This window comes from Mustela nivalis, assembly GCF_964662115.1.
Source record: "Mustela nivalis genome assembly, chromosome: 2".
NCBI lineage: Eukaryota > Metazoa > Chordata > Mammalia > Carnivora > Mustelidae > Mustela > Mustela nivalis.
Window position 1 is genome coordinate 122,114,530 of NC_139021.1, and position 27,206 is coordinate 122,141,735.

The following is a 27,206-nucleotide window of genomic DNA, read 5'->3' on the forward strand; positions in this document are numbered from 1 at the left end:
GGTATGGGTACAAAAACAGACACATAGAGCAACAGAACAGGATTAAAAACAAAACAAAACAGAAATGGACTTATGACTATATGACCAACTAATCTTTGACAAAGCAGGAAAGAAGATCCAATGGCAAAAAGTCTCTTCAACAAATGGTGTTGGGAAAACTGAACAGCAACATGTAGAAGAATGAAACTGGACTACTTTCTTATACCATACACAAAAATAAATTCAAAACAGATGAAAGATCTAAATGTAAGACTGAAAACCATCAGAATCCTAGAGAACAACACAGGCAGAAACTTCTTTGACCTTGGCCACAGTGAATTCTTATTAGACATGTCATGAGAAGCTAGGGAAACAAAAGCAAAAATAAACTATTGGGATTTCATCAAAATAAAAAGCTTCTGCCCAACAAAGGAAACAATCAACAAAATGAAAAGGCAGCCTATGGAATGGGGGAAGATATTTGCAAATAACATATCTGATAAAGGGTTAGTATCCAAAATCAAGAAAGAACTTTTCAAAGTCAATACCCAAAAAGAAATAATCCAGTTAAGAATAGGCAGAAGACATGAGTAGATACTTGTCCAAAGACACCCAGATGGCTTACGACACTTGAAGAGATACTCAGAATCATCATGATGATCAGGGAAATGCAAATCAAAACCGTGTTGAGATACCACTTCACACCTGTTAGAATCACTAAAATTAACAACAGAAGAAACAATAGGTATTGGCAAGGGTGCAGAGAAAGGGGAAGCCTCTTGCACTGCTGATGGAAATGCAAACTTGTCCAGCCATTCTGGAGAATAGTTTGGAGGTTCTCAAAAAGTTAAAAATATAACTATCCTACCATCCAGCAATTACACTGCTAAATATTTACCCAAAGGATACAAAAATACAGATTCAAAAGGGTAAATGCACCCCAATGTTTAAATCAGCATTATCTACAATAGCCAAACCATGGAAAGAGCCCAAATCCATCAACTGATGAATGGATCAAGGTTAATGGATACCACATCATTCACATATATGAATGATATATATGTCATATATATATATATGATATCATATATATAATATATAAATATTACTCAGTCATCAAAAAAAGAAAGAAATCTCATGATTTGCAAGGGCATGGATAGAACTAGAATGTATTATGTTAAGTGAAATAAGTTAGTTATAGAAAGACAAATACCATATGATCTCACTTATATGCAGAATTAATGAAATAAAACAGATGAACATATGGGAAGAAGGAAAAGAAAAAAAGGAGAGAGGGAAACAAACCATAAGTGACTCTTAATAATAGAGAACAAACTGAGCGGTGATGGAATGAGTTTGGTGGATGGGCTAGATGGGTGATGGGTATTAAAAAAGGCACTTGTGATGAACACTGGGTATTATATGCATGTGATGAATCTTAATTCTACTGCAGAACCATTATTGCACTGTATGTTAACTAAAATTGAAATTTCAAACAAACAAATGAACAAACAAAAACACATACAATAGATACACACACACACACACACAGAGAGAAATTAATCCAAGCATAACTCTAAAGAAAGCCATCAAACCACAAGGAAAAAAGAACTAAAAAACAATTAGAAAATAATTAACAAAATGACAATAAGTATATACCTATCAATATTTACTTTAAATGTAAATGGACCTATTGTGCCAATCAAAAGACATAGGGTGACTTCATAAATTAAAAAATAAAAAATCCATCTATATGTTATCTATAAGAGATTCAACTAAAGACACATCAAGATGGAAAGTGAAGGGATGGAAAAACATACCAGGAAAATGGAAGGGAAAAAAAAAAAAAAAAGCCAAAGTAGCAAAGCTTATATCAGACAAAACGGACATTAAAACAGACTATAGCAAGAAACACTGCATAATGGTGGCAGCATAATGGGCACTGTATAATGACAAAAGCATCAAACAAGAGGATATAACAATTATAAATATCTATGCAGCCAACATAGAAGCACCTAAATACATAAAGCAAATATTAACAGACATAAAGGAGAAAACTGACAGGAATACAGTGGTAATAGGGAACTTCAACAAGCCACTTACATCAATGGGTAGATCATCCAGATAGAAAATCAACAAGTAAACAGTGGCTTTGAGCAACACATTAGACCAGACGGACCTAAGAGATACATACAAAATGTTCCATCCTGAAACAGGAGACTATACATTGCTTTCAAGTGTACATGGTATATTTTCCAGGACAGATAACAGGTTAGGTCACACACAAAATAGTCTCAGCAAATTTAAGAAGACTGAAATTAGGTCATTCATATTTTCCATTCAGAAGAATGGAAAATTTGAAATCAGTTGCAAGAAAAAAATATGGAAAAACCACAATACATGGAGGCCAAACAACATGCTACTAAACAACTTAAGGGATCAGCAAGATATCAAAAAGGAAATCAAAATCTACATGCGGGCAAATAAAAATGAAAGCAAAGTTCAAAATCTTTGGGATACAACACCAAATGGTCAATTATTCTATAAAAAAGGAGCAAGAATATACAATGGGGAAAAGATAGTCTTTTCAATAAATGGTGTTGGAAAAATTATGCTGCTACATGCAAAAGAATTAGACTAAATCACTTTCATATACCATACACAAAAATAAACTCAAAATGGATTAAAGACCTGCTTATGAGACCTGATATCATATAATACCTAAAGAAAATCTGAATAGACTGATTACTAGTAAAGAAAATAAATAAATAATCAAAAAATTTCGAACGAACAATAATAATTTCTTGGACATCAACCTTAGCAACATTTTTATGGATATGTCTCCTCAGGATAGGGAAACAAACACAAAAATAAACTATTGGGACTACACCAAAATAAAAATATTTTGAACAGCAAAGAAAACCATCAACAAAACAAAAATGCAAGCTAGTGAATGGGAGACGATATTTGCAAATGATGAGTCTATCAAGGGTTAATTTCCAAAATACTTAAAGAGCTTACACAACCCAACACCAAGAAAACAAATAATCTAATTTAAAAATAGGCAGTAGACCTAAATAGACATTTTTCCAAAGATATATAGTCAAAAGACATGAAAAGATGCTTGACATCACTAATCATCAAAGAAATGCATATCAAAACCACAATGAAATATCACTTCACACCAGTTAGAATGGCTAGTGTCAAAAAGACAAAAAGTAAGTGTTGAAAAAGATCCAGAGAAAAGAGAACCCTCCTGCACTGCAACAAAAACAAAAATAAACAAGTGGGACTATATCAAACTAAAAAGCTTTTGCACAGCAGAGGAAACCAACAACAAAATAAAAAGGCAATCTACTTGAATGGGAGAAAATATCTAAGAATCATATCTGATAAGGGATTAATATCCAAATATATAAAAAAAAACTTATAAAACTCAATTGCAAAAAAATCCAATTAAAAATTGAACTGAGGATCTGAATAGACAATTTTTTCCAGAGAAGATATAGTGACAGCCAATGCACATATAAAGACATGCTGAACATCACTGATTATCAGGGAAATGCAAATCAAAACCACAGTGAGATAGCACCTCACCCCAATAGGATAGCTATTATCAAAAAGACAGAAGTGACAATTATTAAGGATGTGGAGAAAAGAGAACCATCATGCACTGCTGGTGGGAGTGTTAATTCACTATAGAAATGATATATAGAGTCCTCAAAAAATTAAAAACAAAACTACCATGTGATCCAACAATTCCACTTCTGGGTGTTCACGCAAAGAAAATGAAAACACTAATTCAAAAAGACATATGCATCCCCTGTACTCATTGCAGGATTATTTTGTGGCCACGATATGGAGACAATCTAAGTGTCCATCAATAAATTAATGGATAAAGAAGATATGGTATATATGTGTGTATAAACCCAATAAATATGCATATACAAAGCAATACTGCTCTGCCATAAAAAAGAATGAAATCTTGGGAATTCAGAGTATACTTATCTTGATGAGTGCTGAATAAGAGAGGAAATTCTTGGATCACTATATTGTACAACTGAAATTAATATGCAGTATATAATACTGTATGCTAGCTACACTGGAATTAAGATAAAGAATGAATGTATGAATGAATGAAATTAAGATAAAATTGCAACAACATAGATGGACCTTGAAAGTATTATGCTAAGTGAAATAAGCCAGATAAATACCATATGATCTCACTTACATGTGAAATCTACAAAAAAAAAAAAAAAAAAGAATGGATAGGGAGAACAGTGGTGGCTACCATTCTATTTAGGGGCTTGGGGTGAGCAAAATGTGTGCATGGGGTCAGAAGATACAGACTTCCATTTGTGAAATGGATAGGTCATGGGGAGGTGAGTGCAGCATAGTGACTATAGCCAATTGTACTGTGCATCTTTGAGGGTTTCTGGAAGAGTGTCTTGAAAGTCCTCATCACAAGAAAAAAACTTTTTGTACTTTTTTTATGATGATATATGATAACTAGACTTGTGATGATCATTTTGCCATGTACACAAGTGTCAGATCACAAGTGTCAATGATGACATTGTACATCTGAAGCTACTACTATACGTTCATTACACCTCAATTTAAAAAAAAAAAAGAAAAGAAAGAAAACTAAACTCAGTAAAATGTAGCACAGCACAGACCCCATAGGAGCTTTTAATCTCAAATTTACTATTGGCTAGTAATTCTTTGTCTTTGGGCAAACCATACAACCACGCTGGGCCTCAGGCCTTTTATTTTTTCTGATGATAGTGCCGCTTCAATTTCTAAAATTCATTGAATATTAGAAATCAATAACTATCCCACTAAAATTCATAAAATCACGTCAGGTAAAATATATTACCTACCTATATTGTAAAGATGGCAGGTCACACTGGAAAGTATTAGCCATTTCCTCAAATACTAATAATTTTTAAAAATTAAAAAAATTAATTTTCTGCCTGCTTTAAAATCTGAGTTTTATAGCTCTAAGAAAGCCAATAATGTCCTAAAAAGGACAAAAATATACCAAACCCTACCAAGTCCAGTTGGTATGTGTTGATATGTGTTCCTATCTCCCTGAAAAGTGGAGATGACAAAGTTCTTCTACTACAGGAGGGGTGAGGGAAATGGAATATATATGAAATTAAATGTATATATTTATATTTGAAAGATGTTAGCCAAGTAAGAGCATGTGGGAAAACATAAAAAAAAAAAAAACCCTCCTCATCCTTTCATCACAAAATGGAAATTTTAAGACCAATCTCTCAATGAAAGAGTTAAGACTAATCTCTAAATAAAAGACCACCTCTAAATAAAAACACACCAGCTTTATAGAAAAACTCACTACATTGTTCTTGTTTTTCTTTTTTGCTATGAAGCAATGAAAACAATTGCACAGGCTAACACCTGGGAGTCACTGCAGTAGACATAGCCTCTTCTAGTCTTCCATGAGAGAGCAGGAAACTAGTAGTGTGAAGAGAATTAAATGAAAGAATGAATAACAGGGGAAAGAATCATGATAGCAGAGCAGAAGAAAGAGCAGGGGCCAATGGGACAAAGCTTCAGTGGAGTGTGGGAGATGGGGAAGGCCCGCAGGCAAAAGGCAAACACAGGTGGATTAGTTACGGCAAGGGTTGCTACAACTTTTCTGCTCAGCTCAATGCTTCTCAGGTTTTCTAGTTCTCAGATGAGGAAGAATATAGGCAGTTACTGGCAAGATTTCTGCCTTTTCTGCCAGCACCACTCTAAGGATTCTCCCAGAAATAAGAATCCAGGCTGGATAGTTGCTTCTAAACAGCAGGGCTGAATAAACCAACCAAGACACAGTTCCAAGTTTCTTTGCTGTGTAGTACGTTTAACTGGGAATAAGAACTAGGGTTCACGCTATGACCATATTTGCTACGGTATGTCCTCATTGACACTGACAAGAAGTTGGCTAAAATTAAACGAATAATAGAAAACTTCTAGCTGAGGAAGAAACCTTAGTAAAGAAGGAATATCACTTTATCTTAAGTCAGAAAACCATACCAAAAAAAAAAAAAAAAAAAAAAAGAAAAAGAAAAAAGACAAATGGCATGCTTTAGTAGTCCAGCACACAAGAAAATTATTTTGCATATCATACTTTCAGAGACCAATATTATTCAGTCCAGCATCCATTTGCCCATCTTCTGATACAGCACCCTCAGATCTAAAGTGAGAAATATAGTCTACATCTAGCCAATCAGTTAATTCCAAACCCCAAGGTCATAGTGACTGGTTCAACAAGGAAATCTATGCCCCAAGCCAAATAAATGAAACTGAAGTATGGGACTTTTTAGAGCTAGAAAGAAGAGACTCTTTCACTCTGTGGTAGGCAGAATGGCCTGTTTATTTCAAACACTAATCTAGATGTTGCTGTGAGGATTTTGTGGATTTAATTAAACCTTAACTCAGTTGATCAAAGAAAGATACAGACATTTCTTGGATATGTCTGACCCCATCAGATAAGACCTTTAAAAGCAGGGTTTCTACCAGCTGGTGGCAAAAGACAACATCAGAGAGATTTAAAGCACAGAAGGATTTGGTATACTATTGGTGGCTCAGAGATAAATGCAGCCATGTAAGAAGGAATGCAAGTAGCCTCTAAAAGCTGAGAGCTGCCCCCCAGATGAAGACTAGCAAGTTAACAGGGACCACAGTCATACACTTCAAGGAACTAAATTCAGGCAACAACCTGAATGAGCTTGGACGTGGAAACTTCTCCAGAATCTCCAGATAAGACCCTAATGCAGCTAATGCCTTATTTCAGTTTTGAGAGACCTTGAGCAGAGAATCCAAGTGAATCTACCCAGACATATGACCTACACAACTATGAGCTAATAAACAGGCATCCAAACCCACTAAGCTTTTATTATAGAGTAATAGAAAACTAATATGTACTGGAATTGCTAGCTCTAAGAATAATGTCCCCAGAGAAAGATCAACCTAAAAATAAATCTAATATAGGAAAGCAGAGCTAAGAGATGAAAAGAGATGGCATCTACATGACAACTTTTTAATCCTTGGATCTAGCCATGTACAGAGCCTACCCTGATCCTAAAAGTTCCAACTGTGTAAGTCAGTAAAATCCTGTTATTATTAAAGCCAGGTTGAATTGACTTTCAGTCACCAGGAGAAAAATCCCAGATACTTGAAAAGAAAAAAAAAAAAATCTTCAATTAATTCTGAGCTACAGATAAACCCTATGGACTGGGGTTGTATTTTAACATGAAAGTAGAGCTGACTATTCCTTCAGAAATAATACCATTTACCTAACTGAGACATATCAAAGGCCTAAAGAAGCTTCTTGTTAGATTATTTTCTCAAAATTAAGACAATTTTGAGGGGAAAAGGTTTCAAATGAAATAAGTAGCATTTTGAGTTATGACATGACTTGAGGCCAAAGTATCTATATGCTAAACCTTGGATAGTAATAAAAAGACAACCAAATCTTTCACATGGAAACACACATATAGACACATGCATATAGGGTCAAAAAGGCCACCACAAATGTGAAAATTGGTGTACTTTTAATAAACTTTAAGATTGAAGGATTCTTCATTGATTTTAATGCTGAGGCTAATGTTGAGCTTTTTTGACTACGATGACTCAACAAGTCAGGGGTAACAGTAGTTATGTAAAAGAAATGTGAATTTTTCATACTGATTTTAGGTAGGTAAATGATCTCTTTCATGGCCAGCAAAGTAAGACAGATGTCCTCTTCATGAAATAAGAACTTCTTATTGATATTAGGTCATTAGTGCCTATTTGCCACATGTGAATAATTTAGTATACTTGTTTCTTATAACATAGACCCTTCTTGAAAATTCCAATGGCACACCTAAGGATATAATTTCTTTAAGGTAAAACCTCGGTCAGAATGTAGCACAGCAAAAGACTGAATCTAATCACACTATGGGCATCTTTTCTTCCTCTAGTTTTGCACCAATCACTGAGAACGATGATAACACAAACAAGTCTGGAAATGTCCCATCTATTTTTTATAAGGTCAAAACTAAACTTCAAAGCAGCCATAGGTATAGAATACATCTCTAGGATGCCATATAGGGTCAATTAACACCTAAAATGTTCCAACTCCTAGGACTCCTAATGGAATCTTCAGACTAGAACTGCACCTCAGAATATTTACTCCATTAAGTGATTCTATTATCTTTTTCTAAGCATTCATAAAAGGAGTCCAAAATGACATCAAAGGACTTGTGAGTGTTGGCCTCTTTCAGCCACATTAGATTTTATTGGTAAACAAATGACCAATTGGTAAAATGACATAGCCAATATCATTAGAAAAGCTAAAATAATGTGACTTCTATTAGAAAAGCTAAAATAATGTGACTAGAATTTTCTCCACTTTTAGAAACTGTTTCCTTTTCCTACTCTCCACTTCACAGGGCCAAATTTCATGCATTCTTACAACCAGCAGGACTAAAAACCTGGAAATTTAAAAATCAGTAGGCTTAGCTCTGGGAGAGCCAGGAGGGCAAGAGTAAACTGAGTCCTTCCTTTAAAGAGATAACACTACAAACATCTCATGGAGATACAGCATAGAAGCAGCTGTAGAAAATTCTTCACAAAAAGCAGTATGAAAAAGTCCTGGGGCATATAGGAGGAAGAATTATTTACAAATTACAGCGTGTGTTTTAAAGTGACAGATTTCACTAAAAGACTCCTCCAGGAACGAAGGACCTCCCTCTCCTACCCCCAGCATAAACCACGGCCACCTTTGGGAACCAGCACAGCCCTGGCATTCACGATCTAACTTGCTTACACTATACCCTGCCCCCTCCAGACTGGCCTGCTTCATTTCTGGGGCTGTGAGTCCTTTTTCCCAGAAGACCAGTGCAAAACTTGCCAACATCACATCTCCAGACAGCATGCTTTGCAAAGCCTCCATCTTGTTGTAGCAGCTGGTCTACAGGCCTCCTACAAAGATACGTATACTTTGTTAAAACTGTGCGCCCTGTCCATGTGCAGTTGTGGATCTGGACCTGGCTGGCCCTGGTCTTGGTAGCAGCGGCATTTCCCTTGTGGAAGAAGAAGACCAGCATGCAAAATTTATGGGCATTGTACCCACCCTACCCCTATACACTTTGCAGAATGGCCCCAGATGGTCCAGTGTCAACAGTAGCTGCATCCCCGCTGGAAAAGGCAAATATCATCTCATTAAAAATGCATACCCCACCCACTCCTTTCAAGAGCAGCAGACAACTGACTTTCCTAACACAAAGAAGCATACAAAATGAGGAGACAGAGGAATATGTCCCAAATGAAAAAACAGGACAAAACTATAGCAAGAGACCTAAGCTAAATGGAGACTAAGTAACATGCCTGATAGAGAATTTAAAGTAATGATCATAAAGATACTCACCAGTCTTAAGAAGAGTGGAGGACCTCAGTGAGATCCTTAACAAAGAGATAGAAAAGAAAATATTAAAAAAAAATTAGAGATGAAAGCACAATAATTGAACTTAAAAGTGCACCAGATGGAATGTATAAGGGCTAGAGGAAACAGAAGAATAAATTAGTGACCTGGAGGGCAGAGTAATGGAAAGTAATCAAGCCAACCAGGTGAGAGAAAAAGAATTATGCAAAATGAAAATAGACTTAGGGAAATAAGTGACTCTATCGAGCATAATAACATTCACATTATAGGAATCTCAGAAGAAAAAGAGAGATAAAAGGGAGCACAAAATTTATTTGAAGAAATAATAGCCGAAAACTTCCCTAATCTGGGCAAAGAAACAGATCCAGATTCAGGAGGCACAGAGAGCCCCCAAAAAAGTTAACCCAAGGAGGTTCAAACCAAGACACATAATAATTTAAATCATAAAAAGTAGAGATAGAGAATTTTAAAAGTGACAAGAGAAAAGAAGATATATACAAGGGAAAAACCCCATAAGGCTATTAGTGACTTTAGCAGAAACTTCACATGCTAGGAGAGAGTGGCATGACCTATTCAAAGTATGGAATGGAAAAAATCTGCAGTCAAGAATATTCTATCCGGCAAGGCTATCATGTAGCATAGGTTACAAACAAAATCTAAACCAGCTTCATGACCACTAAATCAGCCCTACAAGAAATATGAAAGGGGACTCTCTGAGTCAAAAGGAAAGACCATAAGTAAGAGTAAAACATAGGAAGTACAAAAGCAGTAAAAATAAGTATATCTGTAAAAATCTAACAAGGAACTTACAAACTTAAAGCATGTAAAATATGACACCATATACCTAAAACGTGGAGGGAAAGAAGTAAAGAATGGGTTCAAACTTAAGTGACTGTCAACTTAATATAGACTGCTATATACAGAAGATGCTACATGCAAATCTAATGATAACCACAAATCAAATGCAGTAACAGATATGCAAAAACTAAAGAGAAAAGAATACAAACATATCACTAAAGAAAGCCAACTTGTGGTAAAAGGAGAGTTCAAGAGAAGGAAGTAACAGAGAAGATCTAGTATTTATTCCCCAAACCAGGCCTTCAGGTGATTGGCCTTGAGGCCTAATCCCTCCCCTCAGTAACTCTGGGATGGTTTGCCTTGTTCATCCTTGATGGGAACCTGTGACTAAATTCTACAAGCATTGGGAAAATGAAAAAAAAAAAAAAAAAAAAAAAAATAGGAGGACGGGGGGACAGGTAGAATCAATGAGTGTTAAAACTGAAAGGGCTCCTAGGGGGTGCCTAGGTGGCTCAGTGGGTTAAGTCTTTGCCTTTGGCTCAGGTCATGATCTCAGGGGCCTGGGATTGAGCCCCACATCAGCTGCTCGGCAGGGAGCCTGCTTCCCCCTCTCTCTCTGCCTGCCTCTCTGCCTACTTGTGATCTCTCTCTCTGTCCAATAAATTAAAACAAAACAAAACTGAAAGGGCTCCTAGAATTAACCCAATTCAAACTTCCTGCCTCAATTTTACAATGGAAAAACTAAAAGAAATTCTTATACTGCTTTATGATATGCAGTCTCTAACAGAAAAAGTGGTTTGAAGACCCAATATGCCCTGCTTTCTCCGGGAATAGAAGACCCATTAGTTTTCTTCATATATCTGTTATTTTTCTTAATTGGAAATGGAACCAAGAAGGGGATTTACTGGGATATGATGAAGGAAAACAATGTTTGTTCTCATTTACCCTCAGCTTTTTGATCTATTGAGTGCTTATCAATTATATGGATGTGGAGGTATAACTAAAACCAAGGATAAAGATGGATGAGACATTGTTTGGGGCACCTGGGTGGCTCAGTTGGTTAACTGGCTGGTTCTTGATTTCAGTTCTGGTCATGATCTCAGGTCCTGGGATTAAGCCCTGTGTGAGGCTCTGTCGCTCAGCAGGAGTCTGCTTGAGGATTCTCTTTCTCTCTCTGCTCTTCCCTCTCCCACTCTCTCTCTCAAATAAATAATAAATCTTTTAAAAAAATGAATGAGAGATATTGATAGATCTCAAGTCTAGAATATTTTTCAATCATGATCCAGAAGACCCCAACAAATAAAACCTTCTGATGTCTTACAGAGGAGAAATCTGACAGTTCAGCTCAATGGCAACAGGGAAACTTATTCAGTTTTTCATAAACAAACTCCTATAACATAATCTCAGAAGCACTAAAACCCATGGGATGGGGTTGCAAGTCCTGCCAAGAGACCCAAGATCAAAAACTAGTAGCTTGAGACTGGCTTAAGAAAAGTGAGACTAGCCAGAATCAAATCTATACTCATGCCAAGTGGTAATAATAAGTGAATGTGTTTTCCAGTTGACTGGGAGAGCTCCATGCTGGGTGTAGAGCCTACTTAAAAAAAAAAGAAAAGAAAAGAATATTGAACTTTATAGCCAGTTCACTGGGAAAGTAGGGGAATATATCCAGAGTCAGGTGTTTATATGTAGACAAATCATACCATGTATTGCCTTTCTGAGTACAGGAGACCTGGAGTCAAGTGTCAGCTCTGGAACCAAGCTGTAGCTGAGGCCTATCTATCTGTGACAGAGCAAGTATAATTCAAAAGTTCAAAAAGTCGATGTAAATTAACAGATATGAAATTTTAGGAAAATATAAAGTACATATGTAACATCTTAAAATTTTTATTGTGTATATACAGCATTAGGGTCTATGGAAATGTCTGGAAAATATTTAAGAAACTCTTTTGACTTTAGACTTGCAATTGATGTGAAGAAAGAAAGCAGATATGGAACTGATGGGTTCATTTCAGAGAACTGTATGGCTATGTGTGAATGGTGGGGAGGGAGGCAACGGTAAATAAAAACAAGAAAGGAACAAAGAGGAATGAAGACAGCTAACATAACCAGAAAGTCTTGCATTTCTGTTTCGAGATAGAAGGAATACTCCTGTAAAAAGTCAGCTGTACAGAGACCAAATATCAGTTAATTTTAAAAAAAAATGTTATCAGTAACAACTTATCATAATAGTGAAAAACTAGGGGAAAAAACATACAATGGGTTACAGCAAGGAGAAGAAAACCAAAACTACATGCTAAATATGTATGAATTTCAGAAGCACAATACTGAGTAAATGAAATCAGATACAGAAAAGTACATACAATGCATTTATGAAAATCTCAATAATAGACAAAACAAATCTATTTTAGTCTGAAGAGTAGTTATCCTTATTGGAGAATAGTGACTAGAAGGAATTATACAGGGGTGTCTGGGATGCTGATAATGTCGTTTCTTTTCTTTTTTTTTTAAGATTTTATTTATTTATTTGACAGAGAGAGAGATCATAAGTAGGCAGAGAGGCAGGCGGGGTGGGGGGGTGGTGAAGCAGACTCCCCGCTCTCAGAGAGCCAGATGCGGGGCTCGATCCCAGACCCTGAGATCATGACCTGAGGTGAAGGCAGAGGCTTAACCCACTGAGCCACCTAGGCGCCCCGATAATGTCGTTTCTTAATATAGTTCATCCAGCTGTACATTTAGGATATATGCACCATTATACATATTTTTCTGTTTCAATTAAAAATATTAAAGCAGTGTTTCCCACTGTGTTCCATAGGATTCTTGCCTAAATAAATGTTATGATGGGATTCTTTCATAAGAGTCCGGTTTTCCCTAGATTGGGGAAATGCTGAGAAAAACCCAGTTAAATATATATCTACTCTATAGGATGTCTTCATCAATGTACCGACCCTCCCTGCATGAGTCATACTTCTCCCATTCAAGCTTTCCTAGGTTTCCCCTGGCCCCCAAATTTTAGTCACAACAGAAAGTGCACCAAAGATGTGGACTGGAACAAACATCCCACACAGTTTACCCTTTGAGTGGAACAAAACACTGAGCACACACCACTCTTATCAATAGTTTGGATCAGCAGCACTCCCTTATCATGGAAGAGCACACATTTAAAATAGGGCATTGCCTATTTTATTTTGAATACATGTCTCCATTCAATGTTCCTGCACCCATGTAATTCCAGAGCAATAAACTGGCACATTCCATGAAATTTGCCAACACAATATAGCAAAGAAATACAGGGAAGCAGATTTTCAAATAGATCTTTTCGCATCTGTGATTTCAGAATGCTCAAGTCATCTCAGCATTCTTATGGACTTCTAGTTCACAAATCTGAGTTTCTCCCAAATACTTGAAACCTATCACAGGCTGACTCTTACAATCACCTCATTTTTCTAGTCACTTATGTCAAAACAAATCAGTGCTTCTTTATAGCTAGCATTTTGCTTATAAACAATGTGTTCATTGATTCAGCCTCTTGCCTCTTTTTTCTTAAACTCTTTGTCACTCTTATTACCGTGAATGAGATTGGGGAATTTGAAGGCCATCCCTATGCACAAATCAATAACAAGCAGTGTCCTGTTTTTTTAACTTTAGGTCATTTTCCACAACTTTAGTTATTTCTTTTAACTTGATTTAATCAGGCAGCTGGTTTAACTTTGGCTATTCATTTCTGCCAAGTTCTAAAGTAAAAAATGAAAAAGAAAATCCCCTAAATTTAATTAATTGCTTTTTCTTGGAGGGAGAGAAGAGATTAATCTTCACATGACAAATAAGCAATTTGCCTCAAGTCCATCATCTTTCTTCCCGGCATCTGAGCATCAAGTCTTTTCATTCCTTTTGCTATGATCCTAATCAGATATACCACCCACTGCTCCTTTATTATAAAATGAGGGCAAGGAAAACTAGACAGTATTTCAAGCCAAGGTCTTAAGCCAAAGCATTCATAATAACAGGGATCCTAATTATGTTATATTGATTTCCAACAGGAGAATTAAATGATCTATTTCAAAGAAAATTTAGACCAAACGTCTGGTTTGATGAGAAATCATTTGGATTGGAAAAATAGGACTTCAACCTTTCAAAATGTACTAAGAAGACCTTATTGCAAACACCAAACTATATCATAGTCCACGGATAAATTGTAAGCAGGTTTACATTTGAGAGTACAAAAGCCATGAGAAGGAGAGAGAGAGAGAGACGGAATAAAATTAAGAGAAAGAGTACAAATATAACTGCCACACCATGGTTATACAATCCTAAAGCAAAGTGGAAAACAGAATAATGAAATGACTGCTGCACTTGGTTTAGGTCCAAAATGTAGTGAGCAGTCTCTCAGGTAATTTTAAATCTATTTGCTCCAGAGTGAGGAAAAACATTACCCAAAGAGCTACAGGGAAAACAAACTCACTTAAGAGCAAAAACACTTAAAGTTTTAATCAGAAAGAATTCCCAATACTAGGAAAAAAGAATAATAAATTTCACAATTGGCTAATTCATTTCATACAACCAATAATGATGGCACGTACTTCATTTAAGTCTTGATGAGTCTCAAAAGCATCCTTTGACCAAATGGCGGCCCTCTGGTCGATTCTGTAAAATATAAAGAAAAGTTATTTCCATTTAAAAGAAATCTTTCAACAGTGCACATTTGAAGCTGGCAGTTACAAATCTGGCTGTACCCTTGTTCAAAATCTTCACTGGTGTCCCACTGACCACAGAATAAAACCCAGACTCCTTATAATAGTCTGTAACACATCACAGTGCTTGAATTCTGTGCCTGAGTGTCCAGCCCTACTTCCTAACACTCACACCCAGTCCCCTACACTCTAGCCTTTCTGGCTTTCTCTTGGTTTCTTGAACACATATTGTTTGTTCCCTGTTCAAACCATCCTAATCACTATCCCAGACTGTTCTCCTCCAGATCTTCATAAAACTGACTTTACCAACATATAAGCCTCAGTGTAGCTGGATGTCACCTCCCAACAGGCCTTCCTGATGTCCTTGACTAGAAGTAGCCTCCCTACACTCTCTACCCCACTGTCCTTAGGTTTTCTTCTTAGCACTTATCACTGTCTGACATAACCAGTTTATTTGCATTTCCTCATTAAAATGTAAGCTCCAAAAAATTAGTGATTATGTTCATTTTTACACTGCTGAATCCTCAGTACCTAATACAGATTTAATATTTTTTCATTAATTCAAAAAAGTTTTGTGTATGTGATTTGATATATCTGATACAGTTGGTACAGAAAGATATTATTTGTTCACTGGAGATAGCATTTGGAAATTTCATCTTATCTTTTAACTAATAAACATAGTAATTTCTGTGTAACATGATGAGTGTGGGTTTTGCCACTACATAATTTCTAATAAAAGAAAATGACTTAAAGCACATCTACTCTGAATCAACTTTTTAAAATTTAAACACACAAAAAAACAAAAGTTCACTATAGGCAGATGCTGAATTCAAAATCATAATTTGTCAGATGTTATGATCTAATAGTATCTATTATATAACATTCAACTTTTTCTGAAGCAGTTTGCATGCTATTATATAATAAGTGTATTAAATTATAGTTATTATTCTTATAAAATGCCTGCTTTCTTAATACAAGATTTAGTCACTGTTATGTCATTTATAAAAAGATCTATTTGGGAACATAATTATTCACAGTTTTTATGCAGCTTCAGTTTGAGTCCTGAAGAAACTATATATGTTCCCTGAAGGGTCAACAAGATTAATGATTTCTTTAAGTCACGATACACATTTAGAAATGCCATAAGCATAACTTCTTCAAAATATGTTTAAGAATGCAAAATTTTTTCAGTCTGAGGGCATTGCTAACTATGCAAACAATTTACTTCTAATGAGAAAAGTAAGGAGACGGTAAACAAAATTGTCTAGAATGCACTGATTTCTACTACATCTGTACAAGCCAGCATATCTCTCCTGAGTATGCAGGAAGGTTAAGGGTTCAACAGTGAGCTCAGGAAGAGATCACTGAAGTGGGAAAAGAAAGTAAGGAAGAAGACCACTGGCACACCCATTCTATCCCCATCAATTCCCTGAGCTGCAAACACAGTAATACCAGGGCTTCGGAAAATACTGAATTGTTCTATCCCACAAATGGGGGAAACCTTAGGCACAAGAGTTATTGTGTCCAATCCAGTAACATCTAAAATTTTGAATGGTTCATAATTTCTTTGCAATATACACTGGTTCTCAAATTGCATTTCTATAGAGTTATGGTAGCACGAGAAAAATGGAAGAGTGGTATTCAATAGAAAAAACAGTTATCAGTTTATAGTTTAACCATATATGTCTCTAGGGCTTTGGTCTAGCAGACAGTAAAACAAATGCACAAGTAGTAAACATTAATGGAAAAAAGCAGAAATAGACTTTGTTAAAAATATATATTATTGAGATGCAGAGAACAGCCTACTTATAATATACTTACATGATCTTCCAGGGAAAGTACTTATAATTGCCAAATAAACCTCCAGATCAAGTTTAAGAACTGTGGCCTAAGCACCAAAGTTGCTTTAATTTAATAGCCATCTGAATGTCCCCTATCTGCCTGATATAGTGCTGGGGATATAATAATCAATAAGCAGACTCGAGGCCTTTAGGAGACTTACAATTCAGTGAAGTCTGAAGCAGAGGATAAAATTAACACCCATTCTTGAGGCTAATTTCAGTAAGTCAAGGATCAGGGCATAAAAGCTGATATTAGAATGGTAGAAAGGAACTGAGGAGGAGAAACAAGAGACATATTTTCAAGGATAAAAATAATCAAAAGGTAGGGGCGCCTGGGTGGCTCAGTTGGTTAAGTGTCTACCTTCAGCTCAGGTCATGAACTCCAGATGCTAGGATTAAGCCCCATGTCGGGCTCCCTGCTCAGAGGGGAGTCTGCTTCTCCTTCTCCCTCTATTCTTCCTCCCTCACACTCTCTTTCTCTCAAAATAAAATAAAATCTTAAGGAAAAAAATCCAGAGGTCTTGGGTGTGTATTGAAAGTATGGAATAAAAGAAATGGGATAATGAAACTTATTCCAAAGTTTTGAGACTATGTGACTAGAAAGATGACAAGTGTTTTTTTTAATGGAGATAGAAAAATATGTAATTTTGGTGGGGAGAGCAGGCAGTTGGCAGAAAGAAAGGCAATTCATGAGTTTAGATTTAGATATTTGCAGCTTGAAGTAAGGCTGAGTTAGGGAAGTAAAAATACCTGAGCAGGGCTCACCCTAGAATTCGTACTCCACAGTGAGTTCAGCAGAGAGGCTGTGGTAATGGTAACTATGATGTGCAGTGGTCACAGGTTCTGCACTGATGTTTTTTCCCTGTTGTTCAGCCAGAGCCTAGCATGGTACCTGGCCTATGGTATACACTCAGTGCACGTTTTTGGATGGGAAAGGAAGAAACAAAAGGAACAGATCTAAGAATGTCTTTTTGATCCACTTACTAGCTGTGTGTACCCACAGGTAAGATATCAACCTCTGTAAGGCTTGGTTTCCTCATCTGTAAAGTGAAAATAATAGAAGCTACCTCATAGGATAATTCACGATACTACTGCTAGCTGTATTAAAAAATAACACATGGATCTAGAATCACATATGAAAACTAACATAAAAGAATTATAAATGATGATAATAAATAGTCTATTTTATTAACAATAATCAAAACCTTGTGAATAAATAAGCTGAAAAAGACAAAACCTGGGATTTCCTTACTCAGGGCCACTGGGCAATTCTCTAAAACTGGCCAGTTTAGTGCACAGAAGAAAGAAGGTACAGATTCATCACTAAGGAGATAAGAAGCTAACTGGAATATCATTCTAAATAACAAAGAAAAACAGGTTATGAGAAAGAATAGTGTCATGGACCATCTAACAGTTCACCAGCCCTTACTACACCAGCCTGGGAATGCCAGGTAATTTACTTACATTATTTCATTTAATCCTCATAGTAACTATATGAGATTAGCATTAGCATCCCATTTGACTTAACAGAAAATAAGGAAGTTATATAACTTTATTCTTTTGTTAAATTAATATTTATGAACCACCAACTATGTGCTAGGTCCTATGGGAGGTTTTTGGAATAAAACAGTGAATAAAATAAAGTCTCTGCCCTAAAGGAACTTACAATTTTCATATGAGGAAAGAGAACCTAAAGAAATAAACCAGTGATCTATGATATACCAGGTGCTAAGTATAGCAGAAAACAAGAAAGGGAGGCAAGGAGAACAGAACATGAAGGTGCATTGCCCAAGTTCACACTGCTAGAAAATCCCAGTCATTTGGAGATCGTGAGAATGCAAGCAGAGAAACAAAAGGCTGGTGGACTGAACAAGATAAAGGTCATGGCAGAAGAGGAAAGAAAAATGAAAGCTTCTCCATAGAGGAATTTGGCAATGAAAAGAGAAATGGAACAGTATCTAGGTATCTCAAATTCCCTTTTTTTAAAGATCTTTAAAGATACTGCTTGAACCATTTACAGTCCTGTCTGAAAACTGGCCTAAACATAAATTCTGGGTCACACTGAAATGTTCCCCCCAATTCTCTTGCTTCCCTTCATCCAATAGATGAAGAACCATAGAAAAGAAACCATGCACATCTCTGCTATGGGTAGGCCTGTCAGAGCACTCTGCCAGCTCCATCACAGCCTTGTCCTCTGGTCCAGGCAACAAGAAATGCAGACTGTGTTCCACAGAGCGTGATTATGGGTCTCAGCACTGAGGAGAGTATCATGCCTCTGAAGATCACCACCGTCACCAGCACTGTCACCACCACCACCAATACTGTCACCACCACCATCATTGCTGTCATCACCACCACCACCAGCATTGTCATCACTACCAGGAGCACCATCATCACCATCACCTGCACTGTCATCACCACCACCAGCACGTTGTCACCACCACAAGCACTATCATCACCACCATTACCATCACTGTCATCACCACCACCACCAGCAGTGTCATCACCATCACCAGAATTGTCATCACCACCACCATCATTATGGTCATTGTCACCATGACTACCACCAATGTCATTGTCCTCACCAACATTGTCACCACCACCACTGTCATCGTCATCACCATTGTTGTCGCCACTGCCATCATCATCATGACCACTATTGTAGTGCCACCACCACTACCATCACTGCCACTGCCACTGTCATCACCACCACCACCATAGTCATCCCCACTGCCACCGCAATTGTTAACACCACTGCCATCATCACCTCCTACAGATCACTACTGTATCTGCCACTCCCATTGCTATCACTGCCACTCTTACTGTCCTCACCACACCACCATTGTCACCACCATCACTGTCACCACAATTACCACTGTCATCACCACCACCACTGTCATCATCATCACTATAACCATCATCAGTATTGTCACCACCACAACCCCCAGGACTGACTGCCACATCACTACCACAACCTCTGCCACCCCTACTATTGCCACCATGATATAATTCAAATTAAAAGTGCTTCTGGCAGAAAAATAGAAAACTTAATTGTGCACTGATATTAAAAGATCTTCTCCTGGATGTGGTGACTGCAAAGTTGTGGACAACCCATTAAAGAGGATCTTTTCCAAATTTTTTGGTGTTCCCACATTGCTGGAACCCTAAAGCATATGCCAAGCCAATAGGTAGGACCATCCTTCAGTGGTCTTCCCTCAGAACATATACTGGAATTCAAAATAGCAAGATGAACAAAGCATTAAGATATTTTTCATGGCTAAGGATAATGTCAGATCACAGATGTAATAATTTGTGAAGAAGCAATATTTTAGCATAGGATTTTTAAATTTATATCAATATTTCAATCATCAATAATTAAATTTGCAGATGAATGTGTTCCCTATCTCAGTGAAAAATTTCCCCCTCTATCCAGTGCCAGAGTTATTCTGACACTTTCCTCTCCCTAAAGCTCAATATCCATTGTATTATGAAGTCCTTCAATTTTTCATCCCAAGTAACTTTTGCATTTGTCCCCTTACCTCTACCTCCACCACTACCACCTCAAGTCCGATTACTATAATCTGTCTTTTGGTCTGCCTCCATGATCCCCCTACTTCCACTCTACACTCTCAAACCATTTTCCACACAATCACTTGTCACTATCCTTCTGCACATGGCACTTAAAAACCAATATATTTAGGGGTGCCTGGGTGGCTCAGTGGATTAAGCCGCTGCCTTCGGCTCAGGTCATGATCTCAGGGTCCTGGGATCGGGTCCCGCATCGAGCTCTCTGCTCAGCAGGGAGCTTGCTTCCCTCTCTCTCTCTCTCTGGCTGCCTCTCTGTCTACTTGTGATTTCTCTCTGTCAAATAAATAAATCTTTAAAAAAAAAAAAAAAAACCAATATATTTAAAGTATCCTGGGACACCCTACAGGATTTTGCATCTGTGCACCTCTTCAACCTCAATTCATACCATTCCCCTCTCTGCTCCTACTACACTGACATTCTTATAGTTTCTTGTATGCACCATGGTCATTCCCACCTCAGGCCTTTATATATGCTGTTCCTGTGCCCATAATGCTATTCCCTATCCACTTTCTCTCCTAATTAACACATTCATCCTATAGATACCAGGTACCTCACAATCAAGTCTCCCGTTTATATGTTCTTTTTTTTTTTAAGATTTTTAAAATTTATTTGCCAGAGAGAGAGAGAGGAAAAGAGACCATAAGCAGGAGAAGGGGCAGGCAGAGGGAGAAGCAGGCTCCCTGCTGAGCAAGAAACCCGATGCAGGACTCAATCCCAGGACCCTGGGATCATGACCTGAGCCAAAGGCAGACACTTAATGGACTAAGCCAACCAGGTGTCCCATGTTCTTGTTGTATTATAATTCCTTATTTGCTCCGTAACATAGTCCTTAACCATGTATATGTATAATTACCTGATTGTCTCTTCCTCTCTCTTATGACACTTTATGGAGCAGGGACCTTGTGAGTCTTGCTTATTATTTTTATCTATGGCTAATGGTGACATTTGGCATGGAGTAGGCACTCATATGTTTGTTAATAGAGTTTTCACCCTGGGTGAAGGCGCATGTGGGTGGTGCAGTCAGTCAAGCGACTAACTTGATTTTGGCTCATGTCATGATCTCAGGGTCATGAGTTGGGCTCCATGCTCAGGAGTCTGTTTGAGACTCTTTCTTCCTCTCGCTCTGCTCTTCCTGCTCATGCTCTCTCTTCCTTTCTCTAAAATAAATAAATAAATCTTTTTAAAAAATGAATAAAGCATTCATCCCAGGGTTACGGACAGCTGCCAACTCTGGTATATTCCTAAGTGTATATGATGATTATGATAAACTCGTGCTCTCTCCTCCATCTACCACATGCCAGCAGGACAGCAGGGTGGGGTTCTCATGCCTACAAGCAGATCCATTTCTTCCCTGAAGAGACCTGCTGGAGATTAGCAAGTGATGTTTTAACCCACATTTACGAAAACCTGGGCAAAAAGAGTAAAAGGAGAGAAGCCAGTACACTCTTCAGAGTGCTTCATACAGAATCAGAACCTTAAGGCCAAACCAAGATGAACCTTGAATCACTCTTAAGAGTAAAATAATCTGAGGGGTTTGAATTGGCGGGTAGGTGGGAGGTTGGGGTACCAGGTGGTGGGTATTATAGAGGGCACGAATTGCATGGAGCACTGGGTGTGGTGAAAAAATAATGAATACTGTTATGCCAAAAATAAATAAAAAATAAATTAAAAAAAAAAGAGTTCAAGATATTCTGCTGCATTAAACTGAGCCTCTGTTCAGAAAGCAGCATGGGATACACTAATGTATACCCGGATGACTGCTGGCTGACTGTATGACTGTTGTTTCCTAAAACACTTTTGGAAAACAAAAGGTATATCCCAAGAGGACAACCATCTGAGCAAAGCATTCTTTATGTACAAACAATAGCTCTATATGCAGACACGGATACGATGCCAATAAATTCCAGTAATATTATTAGCAACAATAGCAACCCTCAATACCAGTAAATAAAAAATTCTGTTCTCTAGGGAGTCTAAGCTATATTAAAGACATTCTCTTATTGGTGTTTTTCTTTTAACCAAATTTCTGTGCTAAAGGACTGAGATTGAATACTAGGCAGCCACCTTCAAAGGTAAAGAAACCAAGGCACTGAATTTGAAATGACCCCTGACACAAAGAGATTGCTGACTGAAAACAGAACCAGAAGTCAATAGATGTTCATGAACTGACTTTCCAATCCATGGATGTACTTGTCCAGGTAAATGAAGGGGAACAGGGGGTTATGGCTAGAGGCGGAATGCTAATCTCTAACAATATGCCCTGCTAGTAGTGACTAGAACCCAAGCTCTACCTCCCTTTATGCTCCTTTGAAAATTACAACCAATCAGTGTCCTTAAAAACATTCCTGGGCCCCATTGTTACTGAACCTGCATTTCCAAAGGAGTGCACTGGCCACATGTGTTTAACAAGTGATTCAGGGGACTCCTAATTGGGAAATATTATCCTAAAAGTCCAGGTGCAGCAACCTGGGAGGCTACCAGTGGCTAAAGAGCACAGATGAGAGGGACTTCTGTAAGTTCAGCAGTTCCCTGGGTGTTTCTGGCCTGGCCTCCCAGGGCACACATTCCAAAAGCTAGAAGAGTCATGTCCCGGAGACACTGAGAAACACTGAACACAGGGCAGCCCAGCTGAACTGGAATAGATACCGCTCCTCACCTTGGTGGGTCGGAGCAGAGCCCAGAAACAGCCAGAATAATGCCAATACCCAGAGAATGGGTGGGCAGTAAGACCCATGAGGCCAGCGCCAGGACTGGGAGAAGAAAGGAGGCTGGGCTGCCATGGGTGGGGTTCAGAAACACCCTATGAGTCAGAAAGAAGAGTTTGGGAAGGGATATTGAAGACACAGAATCCATTAGGAGTGGAAGTACTAATACGTTATTATTAATAATGATAGGTTTGCTGAGCTGGACACAAAGCACTTCCTCGCATATCTCATTTTTTTCTATTCATTTAGCAAGTAATTATGAGACACTTGTGCTTCCTGTGCCAGAGAGTGGTCAGCTCAGGAGGCACAGTGGTCACAGCAGATGCTTCAGCGCCATGGACAGTTCTGCTCACTCAATCACTCCCCTTTTAGTACCTGCTAAGCCTCTTCACTTTTCTGCCTCAAGAGTTTTGTGAGGCAGAGTTCACTCCCTCAGCCTGGAAGTGTGGGAGAATTACCTCCTCTGGGAACAACCCTCAGCCAGCAAAGAGGGGAGTGTGTGAATAAATACTGTAGCCCCCCAACTTTCAAAGGGATACATCTGAGGACTCTTTACAAGGTTCCTCACAGAGTCCTCAGGGGACCGATCTCCAACTGCCAAAGGTGGTAACCTCAGCTACACCCCAGCTTTCAGCTCTTCCTCTTCCCCCCACTTCCTGCTTTCTGGGATCCCCTCCCTGCACCCAAGGCTTTCTATGAGGTTCCGCTTTATGGAGAAATCTAATGTAAGCAAGTCCAGAGTAAACACAATACCTATCTTTCTGAGTCAGGGACAGAAAAAAAAAAAAATCATACAAATGAAGATTTAGTTTAGGGACAGATAAAGTAGAGAGGACAGGAGATCACAAATAATTGTGGGGGATGGCTAATTTGAATGGCAGGTAAATATTTGATGAATATTAAGTTCTCATTGCATTGGGCACTGTGATATTACATCTGATACTTGGCCTTCTAACATTCTAGCTTTTAAATTATGAATCAGGATAGTTCTAAGAACAAAAGAATTTAAGGCACAGAGGACTTAAGTAAGTATTAACATTAAATAAGCCTAAATCCTACCTGTGCCCTAGTAAAGGCTTTTTTCCTCTTCCAAAAAGAAGATACGCGTCTATAATCTCCACCTCTCCTCTTCCCTCTTCTGCTGTCACTGTCACAATCATCTCCCACATGTATGATGCCTGGCCTTCACTGTCTCCCTGCGTCCCCACAACACACACCACCTAGAGTGGTCTTTAAAGATGTAAATCTGAGCATGTCCTTCTCCTGTTGATAATCTCCAGTGGCTTCCCTCAACTTCAACAAAATCCAAGAGCCATACCCCAGCTACAAGGCCCTGTGCTATCCGGGCACTCCAACCTTTTTGATACCATTCTCTCCGCAGTTCAGCCTCTCTAGCCTTATGGCCCTTGTCTGTGTCTTGAATAAGCGAGCACTCCACACCTGCTATTCCTTATGCTAGTTAGGATTCTCATTATCCTTCCTTCTCAAAGCAAACAACAAATGCCATACATACCTACAACATTACCCTGTCCTTACCAGTGTGGTCTTGGCACAAGATGAACAGAACCTGGATTAGAGTTGGTCTGAGGGGAAAGGGTGAGTTAATGATCAGAAGGATAGGTCAGAGGAGGCTGGTTCTCGCCTGTGTTCATCTCATTCAAGTTTGACCAGGCACACCAGACACTTTTTGGCAGTTACCTTAAAGCTGGTTCTCAGCTCTCTCCTTCCATCAGTTCCAAGTTCTCCCCAGGCCCCCGTGTTACTCCAGCAGTGTCGTGATTTTATCTTCCCAGCACTTTCTATCTCTAACCTACTTCTGACAACAATCTTCCTTTCCCTAGGGAACTGGCACTCCACATGCACACCCCAAGCGCTCTGTTATGTGTATCTGGATTTATTCAGTAAGCTCAGTGTGGCCTAAGATGTTTTCTTGTACTGGTGTTAATTCAAGGCATTGTTTGAAAACCTCCTGACATACGGATTTATTACTGTTTCGACCTCTCAAGTTTCTGTTCATAGAACCTATTTCCATTTAAATGGGCCCTGCTATTTCTTTTGCCCCTGGTATCTGCAAAGTCATAGGGGTTCTCTTGATTAGAACTCTATGCTAGGGGAACGCTAAAAGACTTGCATAGCTGGAAGGGTATAAAAAGAGACTTTCTTTTACTTTTATCCACAGAATAAGACAATCAAACAAGAGGCGTCTAAGATACAAGTTCTGATTTTAAGTGTCATCTGACCCCATAAAAATCACTTTCAATATTCGCTTTCTGATTCCAACTAACCCAAACCATAAAAGCCACAGGCACCACTGAAAATGTCTTTTAAGTTTCTTCTAGTTAACAAAAATAAAACTAATAGTAAAATATCTGTTCTTCTCTAATATTCCTATCTATCTCCGACTGAGATAAAACAGTTCAAAGAAATAGAAAATAAAATTACCTAATTTGGTTACCTAATATGATTGCAATGACTGCAACAATTTTATTTATGGTTCTATATCCTGAACAGTAGGTACTGCTTTTTTTTCATTTATAAATAATTTTCCCAGTTACAAACTTAAGAGGAACTCACTGGGGGAAAATTTGGAAAGCAAAACGAATATTTTTTAAATCACCACCCTTAATCATGCCACCTGAAAATAACCACCAATAAAATATTGATTTGTGTCCTTCCAGTATAAGTTTCTGTATATAATTATATGTTAAGCAAAAATAAGATCACCTTGTAATTCTGTTATATAATTGCTTTCTTCTCCATGTATAAATAAATCATGAACACATACCCACGTTAATAAAGACTCTCATAAAACAGCTTTAAATATCCATCATGAAGATTGATGTTTCTCAAGGGGATGGTGGTATGCCCTCTAGAAAACATTTAGGAAATTTAGGGGCTATTTGTGATTGGTACAGAGGCTGGCAGAGACTACTGACATTCTGCGGGCTACAACAAAAGATTCTAGCGTCCCTGAAGTATGCAGGGTAGTTCCACACATCAAAGAATTGTTCCACACCCGGCATGCCTTCCTAATGGTCTCTGGGATTGTTCGCGCCAGAGGCACTTTGCCCCAAGCACAATCTAAACTAGAAAACCATAAGGGCTAGTGGGTGAAACAGAAATATCTAGATTATACAAGTATGGAGAAGGGGATTGGATTGAGCTATCTCGGACATTCCACCACTATCCTATGATGCCGCCACATGCAGAAATCTAACCACGTGACCTTCTATCTAATTCTCTCAAAATTATCAATTATCCATTTTATTCCTATCTGCCTTCATGATCAGATAATTGAAAAACTTATATCCCATGTCTCTTTTTGGTTTATCATTTCAAATCCCGTGCCTAGACAGCTTTACCCTTAAGCACAAACCAAAAAAACTAAAACAGAAGTACATAAAAATATTTTAAACAATTCTTACTACAGCAATATTTATAAATATAAATAACAGAAGTAGTCAAAATACACCCTAATCTGGAATTTATTACATAAGGGATGGTACAGTCACAGAATGGAATATTTTATAGTCATAAATATTTTAGAATATTTTATGATGTGGAAAAAATACAATATTAAGTAGGACAAACTAGTTACACAGAAATGTCTAAGATTTCATTTATATGAAAATAATTTATATATACAAATTAAATAAGTTGGTTAAAGATTAAAAAAATAGAAAAAAGTGTGGGTGAGAGCTGTGTGTGGATATGGATATGTTCGTGTGTGTGTGTGTGTGTGTGTGTGTGTGTGTGTTTAGTATTGCACATTAGTCTTGAAAAGAGATAATCCTGTAGATGAATACTATGACAGAAACACTGGAGTAGCCATTGTCTCATTGGGAAGATAAAGAGTAAGTTGAAGAACAGCCTAATTCCTGTGGCTTCAAGAATACTCAATGTCTAACCAGCTGGTCAGTTTTAAATTAGATTTTAAGTTTATATGCACACTCTGTCTCCTATCATCACTATTGAAATTTGTCTCTTAAATCTAGTCCGAGTTAGACCAAGAAGTTTTCTAAGATTTTGAGATATTAAGGACAATTTTTTTGCTCCATATCCTAGAAATAGTATTTCTTTTTTTTTTTTTAAGATTTTATTTATTTATTTATTTATTTGACAGAGAGAGATCACAAGCAGGCAGAGAGAGAGAGAGAGAGAGAGGAGGAAG

At 37.8% G+C, this 27,206-nt stretch overlaps 1 protein-coding gene across 7 annotated transcripts in view; it reads right to left on the minus strand.

The window, feature by feature from the left end:
• FAM13C (family with sequence similarity 13 member C) overlaps positions 1-27,206 on the minus strand; it is a 153,758-nt gene that overhangs the window by 52,152 nt on the left and 74,400 nt on the right. For all 7 annotated transcript variants that reach the window (XM_082720250.1, XM_082720252.1, XM_082720251.1 and 4 more), the window contains one exon: positions 14,791-14,854. In XM_082720250.1, the coding sequence (XP_082576376.1) occupies positions 14,791-14,854 (64 nt within the window). The remainder of the gene's footprint in view (positions 1-14,790; positions 14,855-27,206) is intronic.